Below are 21,119 nucleotides of genomic sequence, written 5' to 3'. Positions count from 1 at the left end.
GAAGCTGGGACTACAGGTATGTGCCAGCAAGCCCAGTTAATTTTTAAATTTTTTGTACAGATGAGGTCTTGCTATGTTGCCCAGGCTGGTCTCCAACTCCTGGCCTCAAGCAATCCAATCCTACCACCTCAGCCTCCTGAAGTGTTGGGATTACAGGCATGGGCCACTGCACCCAGCCCCTACCTCCTTTTAATAGGGCCTGGGATGCAGATGAGGCTGGTTTAGAGCGTGGTAAGCGTCTGAAACTGTTTTCATCCAACAGCCACCAGCTGTCTTTGAAATAGATGGCAAGACCACTTGCTGACTGCAGAGAGATGATTACAGAAATATACTGGTTTTGATGCAAAGTTAAGGGCACAGTGATTACAGAAATATACCTGGTTGAGGTATATATACACAAAGAAATATACCTGGTTGAGGTATAAATATACAAAGTTGAGGGCCAAGGTAGAGGGTAGTAATCAGCATTATTTGCAGTGGCATTGATTTGCTCAACTGTGATTCTTGTCCTCAGGACTCAACCCCCTGGGTGAAGACATTGACAATGTGGATGAATGGATGCTTTTAGGGTTGAAGTTTCTCTAGGCAGGAGCTTCTCAAAAGAGAAGCAAAGGAGTTTAGGGTATTTGCAAGATAAATGAAGAGTGAGTCATGGAGTTTAGGATGGTTGGAGATGGCGGTGGAGAAAGCAAGAGGGAACTAATGAAGCTGGAGAAAGTATAAAGATTCTGTACCTGGAGTTCTGCACCAGGCTAAAAACAGTTACTAAGGAAGGGAATGGGTTAGGTCACTGCTTTTTAATTTTTAATTTTTTTTTTTTTTTTTGAGAGAGTCTCACTCTGTTGCCAGGCTGGAGTGCAGTGGCGTGATCTCAGCTCACTGCAACATCTGCCTCCGGGGTTCAAGCGATTCTCCTGCCTCAGCCTCCCGAGTAGCTGGGATTACAGGTATACGCCACCATGCCCAGCTAATTTTTGTATTTTTAGTAGAGACAGAGGTTTCACCATGTTGGCCAGGATGGTCTCGATCTCCTGACCTCGTGATCTGCCCGCCTTGGCCTCCCAGATTGCTGAGATGATGGGCGTGAGCCACCGCGCCTGGCCTGAATTTTTTTATGTTTTGTTTTTTTTTTAGCTATTTCTTGAGCAAGACAGCTGGAAGGTCAAAGGGTGGGGTGTCTAAGTCTGTGATTTGGAGGTGGTTGCAGTTGAGGTTGATGGACAAGGTCCAGGTGTGTCTACAGCTTTGGGTAGGAGGGGACAACAGGAAAATGTCACAGGACAAGGACGGAAGCCAGGGTGTGGGCGAGTGTGCAGAGGAGTTAACGAAGCTGGTTTGACTGCTGTCATTTACAAGGCCTGCTTGTAAGTTTGGCTCTCGCCTGACATCTGGATTGCAGGAGGGTTCCCGCCATTCCCAGAACTGGTAAGAGTGGTGCACTGTATCCAGACTGTTGTAAACAATGTGGTTTGCTTGTGCTTTACTTCTGGGAGCCTGGAATTTTGGCATGTGCCACGCAGAGGGTGTCTGCATAATCAGCCCCCAGTAAAAACCCTGGGCAACTAAGTCTGAAGCTTCCCTGGCAGATAATATCCCACGCATGTTGTTGCAACTCCCTGCTGGAGAAGCTAAGCACATCCCGTGAGGCTCCGCTTTCTAAGTCCCCGTTGCAAGTTTGAGCCTGGTTTCCTCCAGACTTTGCCCACACATCTTTTCCCTTTGTGAATTTTGCTTTGTATCCTGTCACTGTACTATATCATAGCCATGCGTGTGATTACCCTGGGGACCCCCAGTACAGATGGGTAGATCACGCAACAGCTGAAGTCACTTTGAATAAGACAGAAGGGGAGAGGAAGAGGAAGATGAGTATCAGACTTCTCACGATATGATGGGCAGAGATCAGGTCATTAAATGGTCATCACCAGGAGAGTGAGAGGATCACATAACCTCACTGGGGTAGGAGTTTTTATCAGCAGGGAAGCAAGGAGACCGCATCCACATCCTGAACACAGTTTTGTAGGGCAAGAAATATTCCACTGCCGCCAGTGAGTAAGGGCAATGGGGGAGCACTGTCCTTAGGGGACAGAGGCTAGGCACACGGAGGATTGACTCTGGATCTGCTCTGATATATACCATTATCTACATCTATGTCTACTGTACATCAGGGTTGTATGGTACTTTATGGTTAGTGACAAGCAGGGCACTACCATATGGTTCACCACGCTCCAAGTCCTCAAGAGGGCTAGGTCAGCATTCCTCTCACCCACTCTAGTTCTGGCTTCTCTCCCGAAGGAAAAAACAGTACCAGCATTATTTTAATAGCCAGAAGCTAGAAACCACCCAAATGCGGCATCAACGGTAGAAAGAAGCAACTGTGGTCTATTAACACAATGGAATATTATACTGCAATGAAAATGAACAGTCCATGGCCAAATGCAACAAGAGAGATGAATCCCAAACACAATGCTGAGTAAAGAGGCCAAACACAAGAGTATATACTGTGCAATTCCATTTATATAAAGAAAAAACACCAAAGGCAATCTATGGTGTCAGAAGTCAGGACTGTAGTTAGCCTTGAAGGGATGGGGACTACTGGAAGGGAGCTTGGTGGGTTTCTGGGGTACTGTTAATAATCTGATTTATAATCTGGGTGCCGGTTACATAGGTAATTATGATGTGTACTTTTCTTTTTTTCTTTTGGAGACAGGGTCTTGCTCTGTTGCCCAGGTTGGAGTACAGTGGTGTGGTCATGGCTTACTGCAACCTCAACCTCCTGGGCTCAAGTGATCCTCCCGCTTCAGCCTCCCAAGTAGTTGGGACTACAGGCACGCGCCACCACGCCCAGCTAATTTTTAAAAAATTACTTGGATAGGCCGAGTGCGGTGGCTCACGCCTGTAATCCCACCACTTTCGGAGGCCGAGGCGGGCGGATCATGAGGTCAGGAGATCGAGACCATCCTGGCTAACACTGCGAAACCCCGTCTCCACTAAAAATAAAAAAAATTAGCCAGGCGTGGTGGCAGGCACCTGTAGTCCCAGCTGCCGGGAGGCTGAGGCAGGAGAGTGGCGTGAACCTGGGAGGCGGAGCTTGCAGTGAGCCGAGATCGCGCCACTGCACTCCAGCCTGGGCGACAGAGCAAGACTCTGGCTCCAAATAAATAAATAAATAAATAAATAAATAAATAAATAAATAAATAAATAACTTGTAGAAACAAGGTCTCCCTATGTTGCTCAGGCAATGCCAGTCATTGGTCTTTAGTGAGGACCTGTTTGAAGCAGCTCATTTCTTTTTTTTTTTTTTTTGAGACGGAGTTTCACTCTTGTTGCCCAGGCTAGAGTGCAATGGAGCGACCTCGGCTCACCGCAACCTCCACCTCTCAGGTTCAAGTGATTCTCCTGCCTCAGCCTCCTGAGTAGCTGGGATAACAGGCATGCACCACCACACCCAGCTAATTTTGTATGATTAGTAGAGATGGAGTTTCTCCATGTTGGTCAGGCTGGTCTCGAACTCCCGACCTCAGGTGATCCGCCCTCCTCGGCCTCCAAAAGTGCTGGGATTACAGGTGTGAGCCACCGTGTCGGGCTGAAGCAGCTCATTTCCTATAACCACATGACACTTTCATAATAAAAATGTTTCAAAAGACACAGCCAATGACCCTTGGCAGCAGATCAAGGCCTTCAGATTTTCCCATTTAGAAATGTGGAATTTTTTTTTTTTTTTTTTTTTTTTAGACTGTCACCCAGGCTGTAGTGCAGTGGTGTGGTCATGGCTTACTGCAACTTCAACCTCCTGGGCTCAAGCAATCCTCCTGCTTTGGCCTCCCAAAGTGCTGGGATTACAGGCATGAGCCACTGTGCCCGTCTACTTTTCTTTTCTTTTTTCTTTTTGAGATGGAGTTTTGCTCTTGTCACCCAGGCTGAAGTGCAATGGTGCGATCTTGGCTCACTGCAACCTCCGCCTCCTGGGTTCAAGAAATTCTCCTGCCTCAGCCTCCCAAGTAGCTGGGATTACAGGAACCCGCCACCATGCCTAGCTAATAATTTTTGTATTTAGTAGAGATGGGGTTTCATCAAGTTGGCCAGGCTGGTCTGGAACTCCTGACCTCAAGTGATCTGCCTGCCTCAGCTTCCCAAAGTGCTGGGATTACAGGCTGAGCCACTGCGCCCGGCCAAATCCATTTTTGCTGAAGAGCATATGCCTGTACAGGACAATGCCAGACAGAATATACACCCAAATAGTGTCAACATGGTCAGCTGTGGGTGGTGGGATTAGAGAATTTTTTCTTCTCTTTCCTTTAAAAAACAAACGTAATCTACACTGCCTGCATTCTTTCTTTTTAAAAATACCACCCAATCAGAGAAGAGGCCTGCATTCTTTTTACATGTATTACTTTTATAATGAAAATATATACCCAGTTCTGTGTTATAAATTGCAGTCTGCAATGTTCCACATATCCACTGAGTCAAAGAAACGCTATTAAGTACTGGGAATCCAGCAAGGGAGAACTGTCACCCAGCTAACCCCAAAAGAGAACATTGACAAAATGCTTTCAGTACAAGCAAAATCCTGAATTGCAATGTTGGGATTTGCATTCTCATCAACAATCCTGCGTGAGGCCAGCATCCCAGGATTATCTGGATTAGTGTGTATGAGGATTATAGAGGTGCACTCCAGACACCTAGTAAACATGTTCCTGTCCTCTGTCCTGGAATGACTGTACACTGTTTACTGGAATTCAGTACAATCTCACCTGGGCCCAGGCCTCTCACACCCTCTTTAAGGTTGGCGATCTTCCCTAACCCTTCAGCCTGGAGGGAAAGGCTGGACCTTGTGGGCCCTGCTGTTCCTTGCTGTCTGCTCTCAGTTGTTTCTGTGCGACTCAACTCTGAGTGACTATGAGTCATTCTTTCTAAGAAAGCCTTACTATTGATCTGAAATATGCTTTGGCCTCACAGAGCTGCTTTGTTTCCTTACAACCACAACATGGGCATCAGTACATTTTAAAGCATTTCCTCAAAAAATCAACATTCATGACGAACTGGAATTATATTTAGGTCTATGTTGATATGTTCATGAGCTAAACCTGAAAACATTTTTATCAGTCAGCCAAGTTCATTAACTAGTGTACTGAGCTGGAATTTAAAGGACACCCTACCACTGGCTCACAGCTCTGCACCATCACCGAGAACAGAAACCACATCGGATTCAGAGTCCTACCTCGTACTCTTGGAACCAGATTTACAGAATGTCTCAAACCACAAGCTTCCTTTTCTGGACACTGGCTCCGATAAATAGGATAAGAACCTTTGCACCGCTCCTTAGAGGGCTGGGATGGATCCCACAGGAGCAGTGCCTGGTCCCTGGACCACTAGCTTCCCAATGCACACATGCACTGTTGGCTGCTGGCTGGCTGGCTTCCAAGCCTCTGCTAGTCAAAGCTCTCTCTCCCACTTCCCTTCCTTGACCAATTTCTGTTTGGAGGACACTGCTTCCAAGAAGTTGTCTGTCTCCCCATCTTGGAGAAGCCAAGGCAGCCTGCTAAGCAAATCTCCTTTTAGCATCTTCAGATTGACAGATTAATGGTACTATGATACTTCCCTAAGTTTGATTTCAATTTTACTAATAATACGTGGTTTTTTTTTTTTTTTTTTTTTTTTTTTTTTTTTTTTTGAGATGGAGTTTCGCTCTTTTTGCCCAGGCTGGAGTGCAGTGGCACAATCTCAGCTCACTGCAACCTCTGCCTCCCAGGTTCAAGCAATTCTCCTGCCTCAGCCTCCCAAGTAGCTGGGATTACAGGTGCCTGCCACCACACCAGGCTAATTTTTTGTATTTTTAGTAGAGATGGGGTTTCGCCATGTTGGTCAGGATGGTCTCGATCTCTTGACCTCGTGATCCACCCGCCTCAGCCTCCTAAAGTGCTGGGATTACAGGCGTGAGTCACCACACCCAGCCTAATACTTGTTATCTTTTAAAAAGAGTCAGAACAGGCCAGGCACAGTGGCTCACACCTGCAATCCCAGCACTTCAGGAGGCCGAGGCAGGTGGATCACCTGAGGTGAGGAGTTCGAGACCAGCCTGGCCAACATGGTGAAATCCCATCTCTACTAAAAATACAAAAATTAGTTGGGTGTGGGGGCACATGCCTGTAATCCCAGCTACTCGGGGGGCTGAGGGGAGAGAATCACTTGAACCTGGGAGGCAGAGGTTGCAGTGAGCTAAGATCGTGCCACTGCACTCCAGCTTGGGTGATAGAGTGAGACTCCATCTCAAAAAAACCCCAAAACCAGTCGGGACAGGTAAACTAAAGCAAATTGGTGACACCTGCACTCCTACAGGAAGAGACCATTCACCTGGATTACTTTATACCATGACACTCTCCCCACCTTTACTATGTAAAACAGCTTAATCTCTGAACTAACAGGGCAGGGGGATCCTGCAACACACTGAATCCAGATGTGATTGGATGGCCTAAGTAACCCTTCTCAGGAAAAGAAGTTGCTTCTCAGCCATGCTGTGGACAGTGGGGCCCTGCAGAAGGAGCGGCTTCTCTGATGGGCAGAGAACCCACAGAGGCAGGGACAACTGGCATGCAAAATTAAGAGACAGAAGGAACACAAACCCTATACCAGGAATAAAAACGAAATAAAACTCAGTACTCAAAGCACCCAAACTCTGGAGGAAACTCGAGTCTCAACCTCCCCATTTCCCCTGATTCCATCCTGCAGAACTGTTCCCTCCTTTCCACTTAGTCCCATCCCTCTCTTCATGCCCCAGTCACAATCTGGATATACTGGGTTTGGAAGGATGGGAAAAATGCTAAGATAATCCTACTGTGGAAAATATATCAACACCCCCAAAGCAGGAACCAGCTTTGGTGTTGTACAGTCATCTTCCCAAACCTAGCTAATCACAACTACCTGTGGGATCAGTAAGATTCCTAGGACCTACTAGAGAAGGGGTCCCTGATCGCTGGGCAGCAGACCGGTCGTGGTCCGTGGTCTGTTAGGAACCAGCCTGCACAGCGGGTGAGAGGCGGGCTGACGAGTGAGCATTACCATCCGAGCTCCACCTCCTGTCACATCAGCAGCAGCATTAGATTCTCATAGGGTTGGGAACCCTATCGTGAGCTCTGCATGCATGCAAGGGACCTCGGTTGCGCACTCACTGATCATGCCCGATGATCTGTCACTGTCTCCCATCACCCCCAGATGGGACCATCTAGTTGCAGGAAAACAAGCTCAGGCCTCCCATTGATTCTACATGATGGTGAATTGTGTAATTATTTCATTATATATTACAATGTAATAATAGAAATAAAGTGCACAATAAATATACTTGAATCACCCCAAAACCATACCCCCTGCTCATCTGTGGAAAAACTGTCTTTGGTGAAACCAGTCCCTGGTGCCAAAAAGGTTGGGTTCTGCTGTACTAGGGAACTTCAGAATCACTCTCTGGGCCTGGGAATCTGTACTTAAAAATGCTCCTTGGTAGATTCTGATCAGAGATTTGTGAAGCACTGACAGAGAACAGGATGAAGCCCTAACTCCTATGTGGTAATGTTTCCACAATGCCGATGTGCTAAAGGAAGTAAGTTCCCTTTATTATTAATATTCCCAAGCGGACAATTTCCTAAGTAGTAAATTTTTTTTTTCAAGTTGGCAGGAAATAATTTCCCACTTACTGTCTTTCCATGTGGAGGGACTTTAGCCAGTGTTTCTCAGAGTAGAGGGGCACTACTGCACTTTGGGTTGGACAACTGATTGTGTGGCACAGCATAGGACATTTACCATCCGGGCCCTTACTTTTAAATACCAGTGGTGATCCCCAGTGATTGTGACAACCAAAACACATCCCCTCACATTCCTCAGTACTCACGCACCACTTAATGATGTTTTGGTCAACGATGGACTGGGTATACAATGGTGGTCCCAAAGATTATGACACCGTATTTTTACTATACTTTTTCTGTTTAGATATGTTTTAAATACAGAAATACCACTGTGTTATGACTGCCTACAGTATTCAGTACAGTAACATGCTGTACAGGTTTGTAGCGAGGAGCAACAGGCTACACCATATAGCCTAGGTGTGGAGTAGGCCATACCATCTTCGTTTGTGTAGTACACTCTCTGATGTTCACACAATGATGACATTGCTTAACACATTTCTCAGAATGTGTCATGGCCGGGCCTGGTGGCTCATGTCTGTAATCTAGCACTTTGGGAGGCCAAGATGGGAGGATCATTTGAGCCCAGGAGTTAGAGACCAGCCTGGGCAACGAAGTGAGACCTCATTGCTATTTAAAAATAAGAACATGTCGCTATTATTAAGCAACAGATGACTGTGTTCCTAGGATGGCAGGTCAACCCCACCGAGAGCCACTGTGCTGCACTACTGTTCCTGCCCTACCATCACATGAAGCCCAGCTTTTGGAGCGAACTGTTTTAATAGACAGATTCTGCATCTTCTTCATGCGTCTGCCCACAGGGAGTGTGTTCTGGCTGCTGTTTCCAGCTTGGCCTGTGTCTGGGTGGCTTAATCTCCTCATGTCACGGATCTGATCTCAGAAGTATTTTATTTACACACAGGAGGGGAAGAAAGGGGCTTTTAGCTTTCCCTAAACATCTGCAACAATAACTCAATCTTAGAAATAAAGTAACTGATTTATAGTTATTACAGGGAATACAAACATTATAATTCCGCTCTTCCATTTAAAAGATGCCTTTCATTATGTTCCTACTGAAACAGAATGTTACTATTTAAAGAGAAAGAACTTTGACGAGCATTTTTTATTGAACAGTTTTATTCTGTTTTAGAATAAAAACTTTGCTTTAATATTGTAAGGTGTACTGCAGGTATGCCATGCTGCCAATTATTGCTGGGGCACAAAACGCCCCAGTCAGTGATTCGGACGGAGGGCTGGGAAAACGCATAAACTCATAATTTCAGAGCAAGTAGAACTAGTATTTACAGTTTTCTTTCTTGAAATTGGCCCGGGACATCTCCAACAGTCTACACATGTGTTGCCATGGTACTTGCTCTGATGCTCTGAACGCCTCAGAACTGTGTTCAATATCATGATTTGTGGGTCCTCTAAAAGGCTTTGTGGTTAACATGCAAGCAAACAGCACTCAACAATATTGTCTCAACTACGGCTGCCAAGTACTGGATCTTCATAATGAAACCAAATTACAAAACACTGCCTTGTAGAGCTATACAAAAGATATAAAATTAAAATCAAAAATGTCAACCAGCCTTAAATATTCCAATTCTCCTACAGTGCAGTTTCTATATCTTTATCACTACTGAATGTTTTAAGGAGAAAGTTAATAAAACAATCAAAATATTAGATAAAAATATTTAAATCTTTGGATCCTTTTATTCCACGGCCTTCATAAAAACACAAAAGTGGCCAGATTTTTCCCACTAGAGCTTAAAATATCAAAAAGATTCACTAGTGATTTATAATTAGCAATGAACTCTATACTGAGTCATCTGTGGGTCATAGGCCCAAGGACCAGTGTTGCCGTGTGTTACAGGCTACCAAAATAATTTCTAGCACTCTGAATCCTCTTGAAATATGATGGAATGAGTCAAGGTATCATGACTAAATTCCAGGCATAATAGGAAAAACAGGTTCATTGATGCCTAGTTTTAAAGTCTTACAAAAGGGGGGGAAGATTACTTATTTGAAAATACAGCTAAGTACATTCTCATCTGTGATTATTTACATTTGTATACTGAAAATATCGATTATCTGGACAGATCCTGTGATATGCCATTTGCTACAAAATGAAGTTCTTACAATGAGCATGATTAATCCTTTTTAGATAATGAAATAATGTATCAAATCTTCATTTATGTTCCAAACATTAAAAAACAAAATCAAAAATGTTAAGCCTGGAAAACTAAGAAAAAAAGACCCACCCATAAGGCTGCTGCTCAGCACATCAACTTCTGCAAGGACACAGTATGTTTGCTGACTTTAAAATGTTTATTCTTTAAAAAATTAGTTGCTTTTTATACAGCTATACAAAGTTCTTAATGTTTCTTTGGCAATGGAATATAATGGAATTTTACAACTATATAAAAAAGTTACCTTTGCCTAAGAAACAGTATTTACTGTGTGTACATAGTTGACTGACAAAATTCTCTACCATCCAGCACCCTAATTAATTGACGAAATAAGCTACCTCATATTACAGGATTCCCCAAAAGAAAGGAGGAAAAAGATACACACACACACACACACACACACACACACACACACACACACACACACACACACACACAACCTTCTGTGGCTCAAAACACAGTATCACGGCCCTATCTGCAGGCAACTTGCAATTGCCAAATACAATTTAGTGATTAAAAAAAAAAACCTTTCAGTGATGAAAAAATACTTGTTAAGTCCCACTGAAGTACTGCTTTAGTTTAACTATACATAAGAAATTACTTAACCTTCTGCTATTCCAAATATATTTAATGCTCATGTTTTAAGATGAGCCTTCCACCCCCAAAAGTAACTGCATTTTATCTTTGAAATTAAGCGGGAAAACAAACAAAAAACAAAAACCCAGTGCTGGTGACAAATGTACAGCAAATTCACTTCTTCATTCTTTGCAAAGACTGAAATCAATGTTCAGGACCATGAAGAGCTAGAAATTCACCTATTTTCAGAGACTTGTTTGTAGACTATGCAGCAACTTTGTTGTCTTTCTAAAAAAGAAAAAAAAATTTAGCTCATGTTCCAAATTATTGGTGTATTATTTCTTTTTACTTTGCTCAAGTTTATTTTAAATTATCTTTAAATATACTCCCCCACTTTTACTTTCATAGAAAAACCTGTCTCACTCATTTCCACGAAACTCTTTTTATAACTTCCATACTCAGTAGTACCTCATTGTTGACTGCATCTTCCAGTCAGTGGAGGTTAATGCAGTGGTGAACCCCACCCCAAAATACAGGCGTACTTCCTCATCTTTGGTTGTTCTCCCTAATAATTTTTTAAAAGCAGTGATAGGACTTAAACCCTCAACTCAATAGTCAAACTCATCAAATACAACTGTCAACACACTTTGAAACAAGTTTCATAAAATCCCCAAGTCTTTGATGTCTTTACTAAGCAATAAAATACCCAGTCAGTATAACATTTCTCTCCAAAATTTCATGCCAGGAGGAAGCAATGATTTAAAAATCAATTTTACAAGGATAACTCTTAAATCTGAAATAAGCTCTGAAAAGTGGAAAGCTGACTGGGGAATTTTTAAAAAGTAACCAGTGAGGAAGCAATAAAAATCTCAAGATTTCCAGCAAGACTGACCCTAAACTAAAGGCCTGTACAAAGGGCTGGAGCCAAGGGCTTTTATTTTCCTCTAGACCAGCTGCTACCATATACCTGGTTTTTACTGCTGATTCTCACTCCAGCTGTTAGAAACAGACATTTCCTAGGTGAGACTTAACTTCATCTGTGTATACGACACCAAAACATTTGCACCCCGTTATTAAACTGAAATACATATGGTATGGCATAAGTTGACAGCAATGAGCTACAAGATGAACCTGCTGTCCCCCACAAAGCCAACCTTCACACGTCCCAAAGTATTTGTTTTTTTTTTTACCTTTCAGAAAGCAGTACGATCAATCCAGACCTTTTAGGGTCCAAAAGCTGTGGTTTTCTGAAAGGTAAAAAAAAAAAAAAAGAGAAAGAGACGGGGACAGGAGAGGGAGAAAGGAGAAAATGAAAGGGGGAGAGGAGAGAGAGCATTATGCTGAGTCATTCAGACACCTTGTTGTCTTTGGACCCCATCTGAGGAAACACAGATGTGATTTTTATCACCCACCATGGTGGCTTAACCTCCCTGACAGCAGCATATAAAACAGGAGCTGGTTACATTATTATTGCTAGTCCTGATTTCCATTCTCACCTCAAAAAAGAATGGGCGGTGGGAGGGGGGAAACACCATACAACCAAACTTACCATAAGGTTATATTTCTTTCTTTTCTTTTTTTTTTTTTGAGACAGGCCTCGCTCTGTCACCCAGGCTGGAGTGCAGTGGTGCGATCATGGCTCACTGCAGCCTTGACCTCCCAGGTTCAAGTGATCCTCCCGCCTTAGCCTCCTGAGTAGCTGGGACTACAGGCATGTGCCACCACTCCAGTTAATTTTTAAACTTTTTTATAGAGATACGGACTCCTTATGTTGCCCATGCTGTCCTTGAATTCCTGGGCTTAAGCAATCCTGCCCTGGCCTCCCAAAATGCTGGTATTACATGTGTACACCATTGCACTGGCCTATATTTACAATATTACCCTTAAGGAAAATCAGGCCACAAGTCAAGAGAGTGAGTTTTGGATTTGTTAGCTTGTACCTCAATCATGACAATTAACTTCTTGGGGTCCTTAGTTTCCTTATCATCTAATGTGAGTGTGGTAGCGTAGAGATTCTAGTTTGGCTGATTCTTTTAAGGATTCTAAAACTTTATGATTTTATCTTTACCCATGTTTTCATTAAACAACCAAGCTCATTTATGCTTACCCCCAAACCACAATGACTCATGCTAATATAGCACAAAAAATAAAGCCAACGCATTTCATGAAGGCTGCAGAAATGTCATCCATGTCCATCTCTGGGAGGAAGTGTTAGATGTTTCAGATACAAGTTTAATCTTCAGTGGTAAATCTCCTTTATGTGACAGTGATCACTCACCATTTTCTACCTTTAAAGGTGCCAGGTGAAATGATTTTATGATTTAGGAGGTGTAGGGCTGCTGGGTTCGGGGCTCTAGTGGCAGATGAAAGGATTTTTCAACTCTGGAATGAACAATCAAAGGCTAGCTACATTGACAGACCTTTGGCCTCACTGAAGGCTGGAGTGGCAAATTCCTAATCAACATGATAAGCAATTACTTCAAGCCCACTATGGCTCCATGTTGAGCTGAGTGTTGTGGTGGAAAGAAAAGTAGAATACATATTCACTAAAGCCAAGAGGCTCTCATCTAGCTGGTGATGCAGAACAAAACTAAATACAAAAAATAGGGAATGTGAGTGTATTTAAAATGTGTGCCAAAGAAAGCAGATAGCCACAGGTCAGAAGAGGAGGAAATCAGTGTAGGAAGGAAGAGAAGACAGAGCAAAACTTGGGCAAGGCTGTAAAGGATAAGTGAAAGGGGGGACCTGACTTTTAGCTATGTCTGTCTCCCACCAAAATGCAAACATCAAAAGGGCTGGGCCTACATCGGTCAGCACCAATGCTCAACATAGTGCCTGGCATATCTGAAGAATTCTGTATATTTGGTAAATGAATGGGGATGGAGTTGGAATCAAGCACAATGTGTATGTGAGATAACCATGAGGCAGCTTGCTTGAATCAGATAGGTTAAAGGGTAATGAGGAATGAGGCCAAATATATCAAGTGGGATCCTCACACAATTAAGAAGAGCAGGGACTGCAATGTCACAACTGAGCCTCCTAAACACTGGGCCATGCCTGAGGGTTCGCTGAGTCCATCACTCCTGGAAACACCTAAGCAGAGGCTGGACTATCTGTCAAGGATACAGGAGCGTAGACAAAGATGCATGGAGGTAACTATGACAATGCATTTTCAATTCTGCAATATATGTGATAGGAGTTTTACAAAAGGCTCAAAATGATAAACGGTGTGACATGGTGTCAAAAAAATGTTTGTATTAGTAAACACATGGAGCACACACAGTTACTGCATGGAAGGTTTGTTTTTTCCTTTTTTTGAGACGGAGTCTTGCTCTGTCGCCCAGGCTGGAGTGCAGTGGCGTGATCTCGGCTCACTGCAACCTCTGCCTCCCAGGTTCAACGATTCTCCTGCCTCAGCCTCCCGAGTAGCTGGGATTACAGGCGTGTGCCACCACGCCCGGCTAATTTTTTTTATATTTTTGGTAGAGACGGGGTTTCACCATGTTAGCCAGGCTGGTCTCGAACTCCTGACCTCAGGTGATCCGCCCACCTCGGCCTCCCAAAGTGCTGGGATTATAGGTGTGAGCCACCACGCCCAGCTGAGATTGTAACAGTTAGAACATCCCTGGGGTGGGATGGATGCCCTTGGGAAGAGTAAGCTCCCAGCCCCTATAAGAGATACTGCAGAAGAGGTTTATGTTTTAACCAGGTCAGACCTCTCAGATGTTTTCCAACTCTGAAAGTTTAATGATCTTTAAAAGGTGTTATTTCAGAATAAATGGTGCAACTCTTTATTCACAAATGTCAAAACCAAGGGTCTGAAAGGTCATACTAGTAACTATTGCTATTATTCTCATCTGGATCCAAGTCTAATTTAAATGTACTTTTTCTCAGACCAAGCTGACTCAATGTGGTCTTCAACAAGGAGTTGTCACAGGTTGTTCAAAATGTAGCTGATCTGCCTTAAAGTGGGGTAAAGAGAGACGAAGGTCTGAAGCCCAACTGGTGGGTTACCATGGTAGTTGACAGGGACATCTCAAAGGAATAAATGGCAACAGGCCACAATCATGGATACCTCTAGTGCCTGGGCAGTATACCATGAGCCAACATGGAACACTGGGAGGAGGCAGAGCTGAGATGACAGGAGAGAAGGAAGATGATGAGATCAGTCTGAGGAAGGTTAAGCTGACAGCAAACAGTGCAGATAGAGATGCGGTGCAGAAACACATAGGGTCCAGGACAGGCTTACAAAAGGGAGGATGGAACAAGCACCATGGCACACCTATAAACCCAGCACTTTGGGAAGCTGAGGTGAGAGGATTGCTTAAGCCCAGGAGTTCAAGACCAGCCTGGACAACATAGTGAGAGTGGGAACCTGTGTCTACAAAAAAAATTAAAAATTAGCTGGGCATGGTGGTGCATGCCTGTAGTCCCAGCTACATAGGAGGCTGAGGTGGGAGGACTGCCTGAGCCTGGGAGGTTGAGGCTGCAGTGACTTATGATCATGCCATTGCACTCCAGTCTGGGTGACACAGCAAGACCCTGACACCCTCCACCCCCCCAAAAAAAGAATGAAGAGTATTAAAAAATTAGGAAGAGTATAAATTGAAAACCTAGAAGAGTATTTTAAAGACTAGGAAGAAAGACCCCAAATTGGGTGGTTGGTCAGTGTCAAATATTGCAGAGGAGTTAATGGCAAATAAAATATTTGTGAAAATACTACTGCTGAATTCTGTAAGCAAGGTGTCACTGGCAAACTTAAGGGCAGTAACAGTGATAAGCGAGGGCTATTCTGGAGTTCCCAAGACAGATTCTCCTAGCTGGGAAGGTGATTTTGCAAGTCAGAAGTCCCGCAACTACATAAGGCCACCAATGGCTGGATGGCATAAGCTGGTGACTTGAGTATAATTTTTGGCAGTCTTGGCTGTGATGGCACAATATCAAAAGCATTAAAATTAATAGAGCAGGTCCAAAAGCCACTAATACTGATCTCTTTCCAGAGAGATCTCAACAATGGCCAGTTTTAAGTACTAGGCAATGGAACTCCTGCTAACAGGTCTTTCTGTTTCCAGCTGCCTGTTGCTATTACAAGTGGAACTCTTCACAAGATTTTGGTCCTTTCTGTTATAGCCCTTCCTCTCCACTACTTCTAAAATCAATAAACTAAGATAGTTTACTGTTAACTGAGATAGTTACTATGCTGACTTAATTTACAGACACCTGTCAAAAGCTACATTATACACATAAGGCTACTATACAGAGTTACAGAATTCTCTAGCAGTAGCTCCTGAAGGCCAATATATCGAAACATTTTCAATTTCATGGTGAAAGGAGAAAACCAGGGAAAATGTAGTGAATTTTCAACAAAACCAAATTAAGAGTAGAGACTCAGGAAACAACTTGCTGGGCTCAACACCCAGCACCATCACTTACTAGCTATGTGACCTTTCGCAAGTTACTTAATATCTCTATACCCATTTCCTCACTTGTAAAATGGGGATAATAATAGAACCTACCTCACAGAGTTGATGTGCAGTTTAAATAAGTTAATATGTAAAAAAATATTTAAAACAATGTCTGGTACTTGGTAAATACTATATAAATGTTAACTGCTATTAAATGTTAAAGCTTGCCCTTCCATTCTGGGAGTATGTGCTTCCTAGATAGACTCCTTAGGTGTTAAAAGTATATTCTGTTAACATGAAATAAAGGTGATACTATACTGTCTTTTTTTGTATAATGTCTTTATATACACATCTGAATCACGTATATCCTCTACTGAAAAGTCAAAATGGAAGTTATTCTAATGTCCTCAAAACAATTCACCCAAAAAAAAAAACAAGTAAAAATGTTTTGAGTCTTGTAAAATGCATGTCAACCCCAAAGAATTTATTAACAATAACACTTACCCTATATTCAAAATCTGCAAACTCCCGGCCCCCACGACCTCCTCTGAATCCACCGCGAAATCCTCGAGGGGCAGTGAAGGTACCACCTCTGCCACCACCACGCCCTCTGCCACCACGGAAACCAAGACCTCCTCTGCCTCTGTATCCCCCACGGCCACGGTTTGGACGAAGTGGGATTCCAAATGTTTCAGCATTTAATCTTCTTTCTTCAGCCCAGGTTGGTCTCCGTTCTCTATTATAAAAGCAAATAATCTTCAGCATATCAGGTTTAAAAGAATATCCCTCAGCCAAAATATGCAGTGCTACTCCCAAATTAAGCCTAAGTAATTACTAAAGCTAATTAGAAATAAGCATCTTGGCTAGGCGTGATGGCTCACGCCTGTAATCCCAGCACTTTGGGAGGCCGAGGGGGCGGATCGCCTGAAGTCAGGAGTTCGAGACCAGCCTGGCCAAAATGGTGAAACTCGTTCTCTACCAAAAATACAAAAAATAGCTGGGCGTGGTGGCAGGTGCCTGTAATCCCAGCTACTTGGGGGGTTGAGGCAGGAGAATCACCTGAACCTGGGAGGTGGAGGTTGCAGTGAGTCAAGATCGAGCCACTGCACTACAGTCTGGGTGACAACAGCAAAACTCCATCTCAAAAAAAAAAAAAAGCATCTTATCTAAGTTATCACGAGTTGTTCATGGCATATGAGTTCAATATGTTCCTGTAATATTCTGTTAAACTTCATGTGAACACATGACTGACATTAGTTTCTTGCAAATACACCTGATAAACATAGTAACAGCTCCAAAATCATGGAAATTCAGATATAATGAGATTGGTAATTGACTTCGCTTTCCACTCAGCCCCAAGGGAAAAGAAGGTAAAGTCAGACAGGGAGGCCTTGTCTTGGGAAGCTAGGAGATGGAAGGTGGGCCCTTAGGTCCCCATTATGTTCCTGGCCCAATCTATGGACCCGATACCAATTAACCCAAGAAGTATCTGAATTATTGCTGCTGTCATCCAGCCAATCGTGGGACTCAGAATTATGTCCATCCATGTTTATATTGAAGCAAACAACTGCCACCAGAGGGCACCAAACTTCAGCCAGGACAAGGACAAGGACAATTTGGATTGGGCAGGAGAACCTCTAGAACTGTTAGTTCCTCACACTGGGTCCTTTAATTAACCTCTCAATAATTTGCCAATTTTCTGGACCCACATTTACTACAATCTGGCAGTTTTATGGTATCAGCAAACTTCAAAGTAGATTAGCACTTCGGTTCTGGCTTCATTTGAACTGTAACATAGAGGGGTGAAAAAAAGGTCCTACTTAGACATTACCTAAATGCTTGTTTTAATTGCTAATATTCAAATATGAATATATCCTTAAACAAAAGTATATGGTTATTTCTTCTTTTGAATGAATAATTTAGAACTTTAGTATATATTTTCTTTTAGCAAATAAAACATTAAAAAATCAATTATGGCCAGGTGTGGTGGCTCACGCCTGTAATCCTAGTACTCTGGGAGGCTGATCTTGAGGCCAGGAGTTCACGATTAGCCTGGGCAACATAGCGAGACCCCCATCTCTACAAAAAAATGAAAAAAATTAGCCGGGTGGGGTGGTGTGCAACTGTAGTCCCCTCTACTGAGGCTGAGATGGGAGGATTGCTTGAGCTCAGGAGCTTGAGACTACAGTGAGCTGTGACTGCACTGCTGCTCTCCAGCCTGAGTAACAGAGTAAGACTGTCTCAAAACAAAACAATTATGGTAGTATTCATTAAACCTCGTGAATTTACATGAAACCATTTTACACTTCAATCAATATCATAAGAGCAAAAGAACAGCTTAAAAACTGTACCTATTGTCATCACAAGAAATATTATCAAAGAAGGATTTAGTTTTGTCATAATAGCAATTAGGTCCAAGTGGATCTTCTTCATCGGCATTTCCTTCACTGTTTTGGGTATCAACTCCTGAGTCTCCTTTATCTTCACCATTTACAGGCTTCTCCTGTTTCTCAAGTTTATCTTCTAAGGACAAACAAAAGCACATATCATAAAAGTCAAGACAGCTAATCTGAATTACATAAAAACACCTAATCTGAGAAACATCCGTAATTCACAGATCAAATAAGATTATTTTCTGAAAAGAAAAATCAAAGCTTACCTTTTAATTTAAGTTTATTATGAAACTCTCTGTCAATCTCTTCCTTGTTGAATTGTGCATTTGCACTTTCAAAGTCAAAGTCTTTCTCAAATTTCATTGGCCCATCTCGCCGAATACCAAATCTTCCCCTGCCACCCCGATGACCCCCACGCCCTCTCCTTGGAGCTGAAGGAGCACCTGGAGCTATGATAATAAAGAATATATACAAAGGACATTCAATATGTAATAGCTGGTTTAGCACAGATGTTGCTATTGTGCTCTTTAGATTCAACAGTCAATAACAGAAATGCTTACAGGTCTCTCTATATATTTTATTGTATTTGTATTTTTTATACAAAATAAAAAATTAAGTTTCACTAATATTTAATATGTAGACTGAGAATAGCTCACACAAAATTTCTAAACATTTGTATTTATGGAGTCCACACTCACATGTGTTACTGACAGAGTATACAGCCAGGCAAGTGTGGAGGCTTCTGCACTAAATTAATGTATGCTCCTTGAGGGCAGGGGCTTTGTTTTCCTTACTGCTATATCCCCAACACCGGCAAACTGAAGTGCCAGACACACAGTGGGTTCTCAAAATGTAGAAAGCCTTTTATGGAAAGAATAACAGGAACCAAGATTTATAGTAAGAAAAACAAACACTAATCGGCACAAATTGCAAGAAAATAGGTGTTATTTCCACATCACAGATAAAAAACAGACAAGCACCAATCCTTACTGACTCAAAACACTTCCTACTCCATCTTTACTGTGTCTCTCCAGATGGCTCTATATTATTCAAGCCTTCCTGTATCTACACATTCTCTCTCCTCTATAAAACAGTAAAATTTCAGCCAATCATAAGAGACATGATAAAGCAATACAAAGCAGCATAATTTATAGTGACAAACGTGGGAACCCAAATATCCAACACAAGAAAAATGACTAACAAGAAAAAAACAGAGGAAGAATATTTGATGTTAACTGAAAAACGCAGAACAGAAACCAGTATGAGTTTAATGATCACAATTGCGTGAAATGCTCCACACATACTGACAAGGATGAGAAGTGACTACAGGGTAACAAGATAGGTTTGCGCTGTTTGCTGAGGTTTGGCAAACTGCCTGGGTTTGAGAAAACAAACCACAAAACCCCACAGCAGCATATCCAGACATAAGTCTAGATAAGTAGGATGTTTGAAACATTCACCTCTACTATTAAAAATGCCTCAGCCACAAGCCAGAATTACACCATGATCCTTCTGTCTTAAAAAAAATGTTTTGGGGCCAGGCGCGGTGGCTCACGCCTGTAACCCCAGCACTTTGGGAGGCCGGGGCGGGCGGATCACGAGGTCAGGAGCTCGAGACCAGCCTGACCAACAAGGTGAAACCCCATCTCTACTAAAAATACAGAAACATTAGCCAGGCATGGTGGCGTATGCCTGTAATCCCACCTACCCAGGAGGCTGAGGCAGGAGAATGGCTTGAACCCGGGAGGCAAAGGCAGCAGTGAGCAGAGATCGCACCACTACACTCCAGCCTGGGTGACAGAGCGAGATTCTATCTCCAGAAAAAAAAAAAAAAAAAAAAAAAAAAGGTTTTGGGTATAGATGTCTGTGTCTGTAAAATCTACAAAAAAAATCTGGAAGAATATGCACTGTTCTGTTAAGGAACCTCTTTGGTGGGATGAGTTTTGAAGGGCAATGAAAGATAGTATGGCAGTTATTTTATTTTGGGAGGGGAGCTCTCTCTTTTTCTGAATAAAAAGGGTAAAATATAATGAGTCAAATTAAACAAAATTCTGTATTCCATGGCATATGTAGTCCCAGCTACTCAGGAGGGTGAGGCAGGAGAATGGCACGAACCCAGGCGGTGGAGGTTGCAGTGAGCTGAGATCGTGCCACTGCACTCCAGCCTGGGTGACAGAGGTTGACTCTGTCTCAAAAAAAAAAAAAAAAAAAAGGGGGGGGGGGATATATAAAAAAATATATATATATATAAATGTAGAGGAGAAGAGTACATATACATCTAAAAATATCATATCTAGGTTTATAAAATTAAGCGAAAGATCATTTTTCAATCATTTTCTAAATAAGGTAGATTATACATTCCCTTTTTAATTTAGAAGAGTTGTAAAATTATAATTTATTTTCCATTAATAAATTTGAAAATATTAATAAAATGAATGATTTTAGAATGTTATATATTACAAAACAGATAAAGAAAATATAAAACCTTATTAAATCAATAATCATAAAAGAAAACTACAGCTCTTAAACAACTGATTCAAAAACAGGATCTGGGCTTAATTTTTTTTTTTTTTTGACAGACTCTCGCTCTGTTGCCCAGGCTGGAGTGCAGTGGTGCGATCTTGGCTCACTACAACCTCGCCTCCCGGGTTCAAGTGATTCTCCTGCCTCAGCCTCCCGAGCAGCTGGGACTACAGTCGTGTGCCACCACACCCAGCTAATTTTTCTATTTTTAGTAGAGACAGGGTTTCACCGTATGGCCAGGCTGGTCTCAAACTCCTGACCTCGTGACCTGCCCGCCTCGGCGTCCCAAAGTGCTGAGATTACAAGTGTGAGCCACCGTGCCTGGCCTCTGGGCTTAATTTTAATAAGGAAACGTTTCAAACT

The 21,119-nt window shown here is 42.6% G+C and overlaps 1 protein-coding gene across 4 annotated transcripts in view; it reads right to left on the bottom strand.

Annotated features, from left to right (window-relative positions):
• Positions 1 to 9,979: 9,979 nt before the first annotated feature.
• The window catches only part of LSM14A (LSM14A mRNA processing body assembly factor), a 59,535-nt gene continuing 48,395 nt past the window's right edge, over positions 9,980 to 21,119 (bottom strand). The window contains exons 7-11 of one of the 4 annotated variants that reach the window (XM_003816190.5): positions 18,500 to 18,682; positions 18,192 to 18,363; positions 16,345 to 16,576; positions 11,626 to 11,682; positions 10,642 to 10,723 (exon numbers count right to left, since the gene is read on the bottom strand). In XM_003816190.5, the coding sequence (XP_003816238.1) occupies positions 11,659 to 11,682; positions 16,345 to 16,576; positions 18,192 to 18,363; positions 18,500 to 18,682 (611 nt within the window). In that variant the 3' untranslated portion in view covers positions 10,642 to 10,723; positions 11,626 to 11,658. Of the gene's footprint in view, positions 10,724 to 11,625; positions 11,683 to 16,344; positions 16,577 to 18,191; positions 18,364 to 18,499; positions 18,683 to 21,119 lie in introns of all 4 variants that reach the window. The other 3 variants (XM_003816189.5, XM_055104180.2, XM_034946474.3) reach the window with 3 other exon arrangements.

Source organism: Pan paniscus, chromosome 20 (assembly GCF_029289425.2).
Source record: "Pan paniscus chromosome 20, NHGRI_mPanPan1-v2.0_pri, whole genome shotgun sequence".
Taxonomy (NCBI): Eukaryota; Metazoa; Chordata; class Mammalia; order Primates; family Hominidae; genus Pan; species Pan paniscus.
The sequence above is the reverse complement of the archived record's forward strand: the minus strand, read 5'-3'. Positions and strand labels throughout refer to the sequence as shown.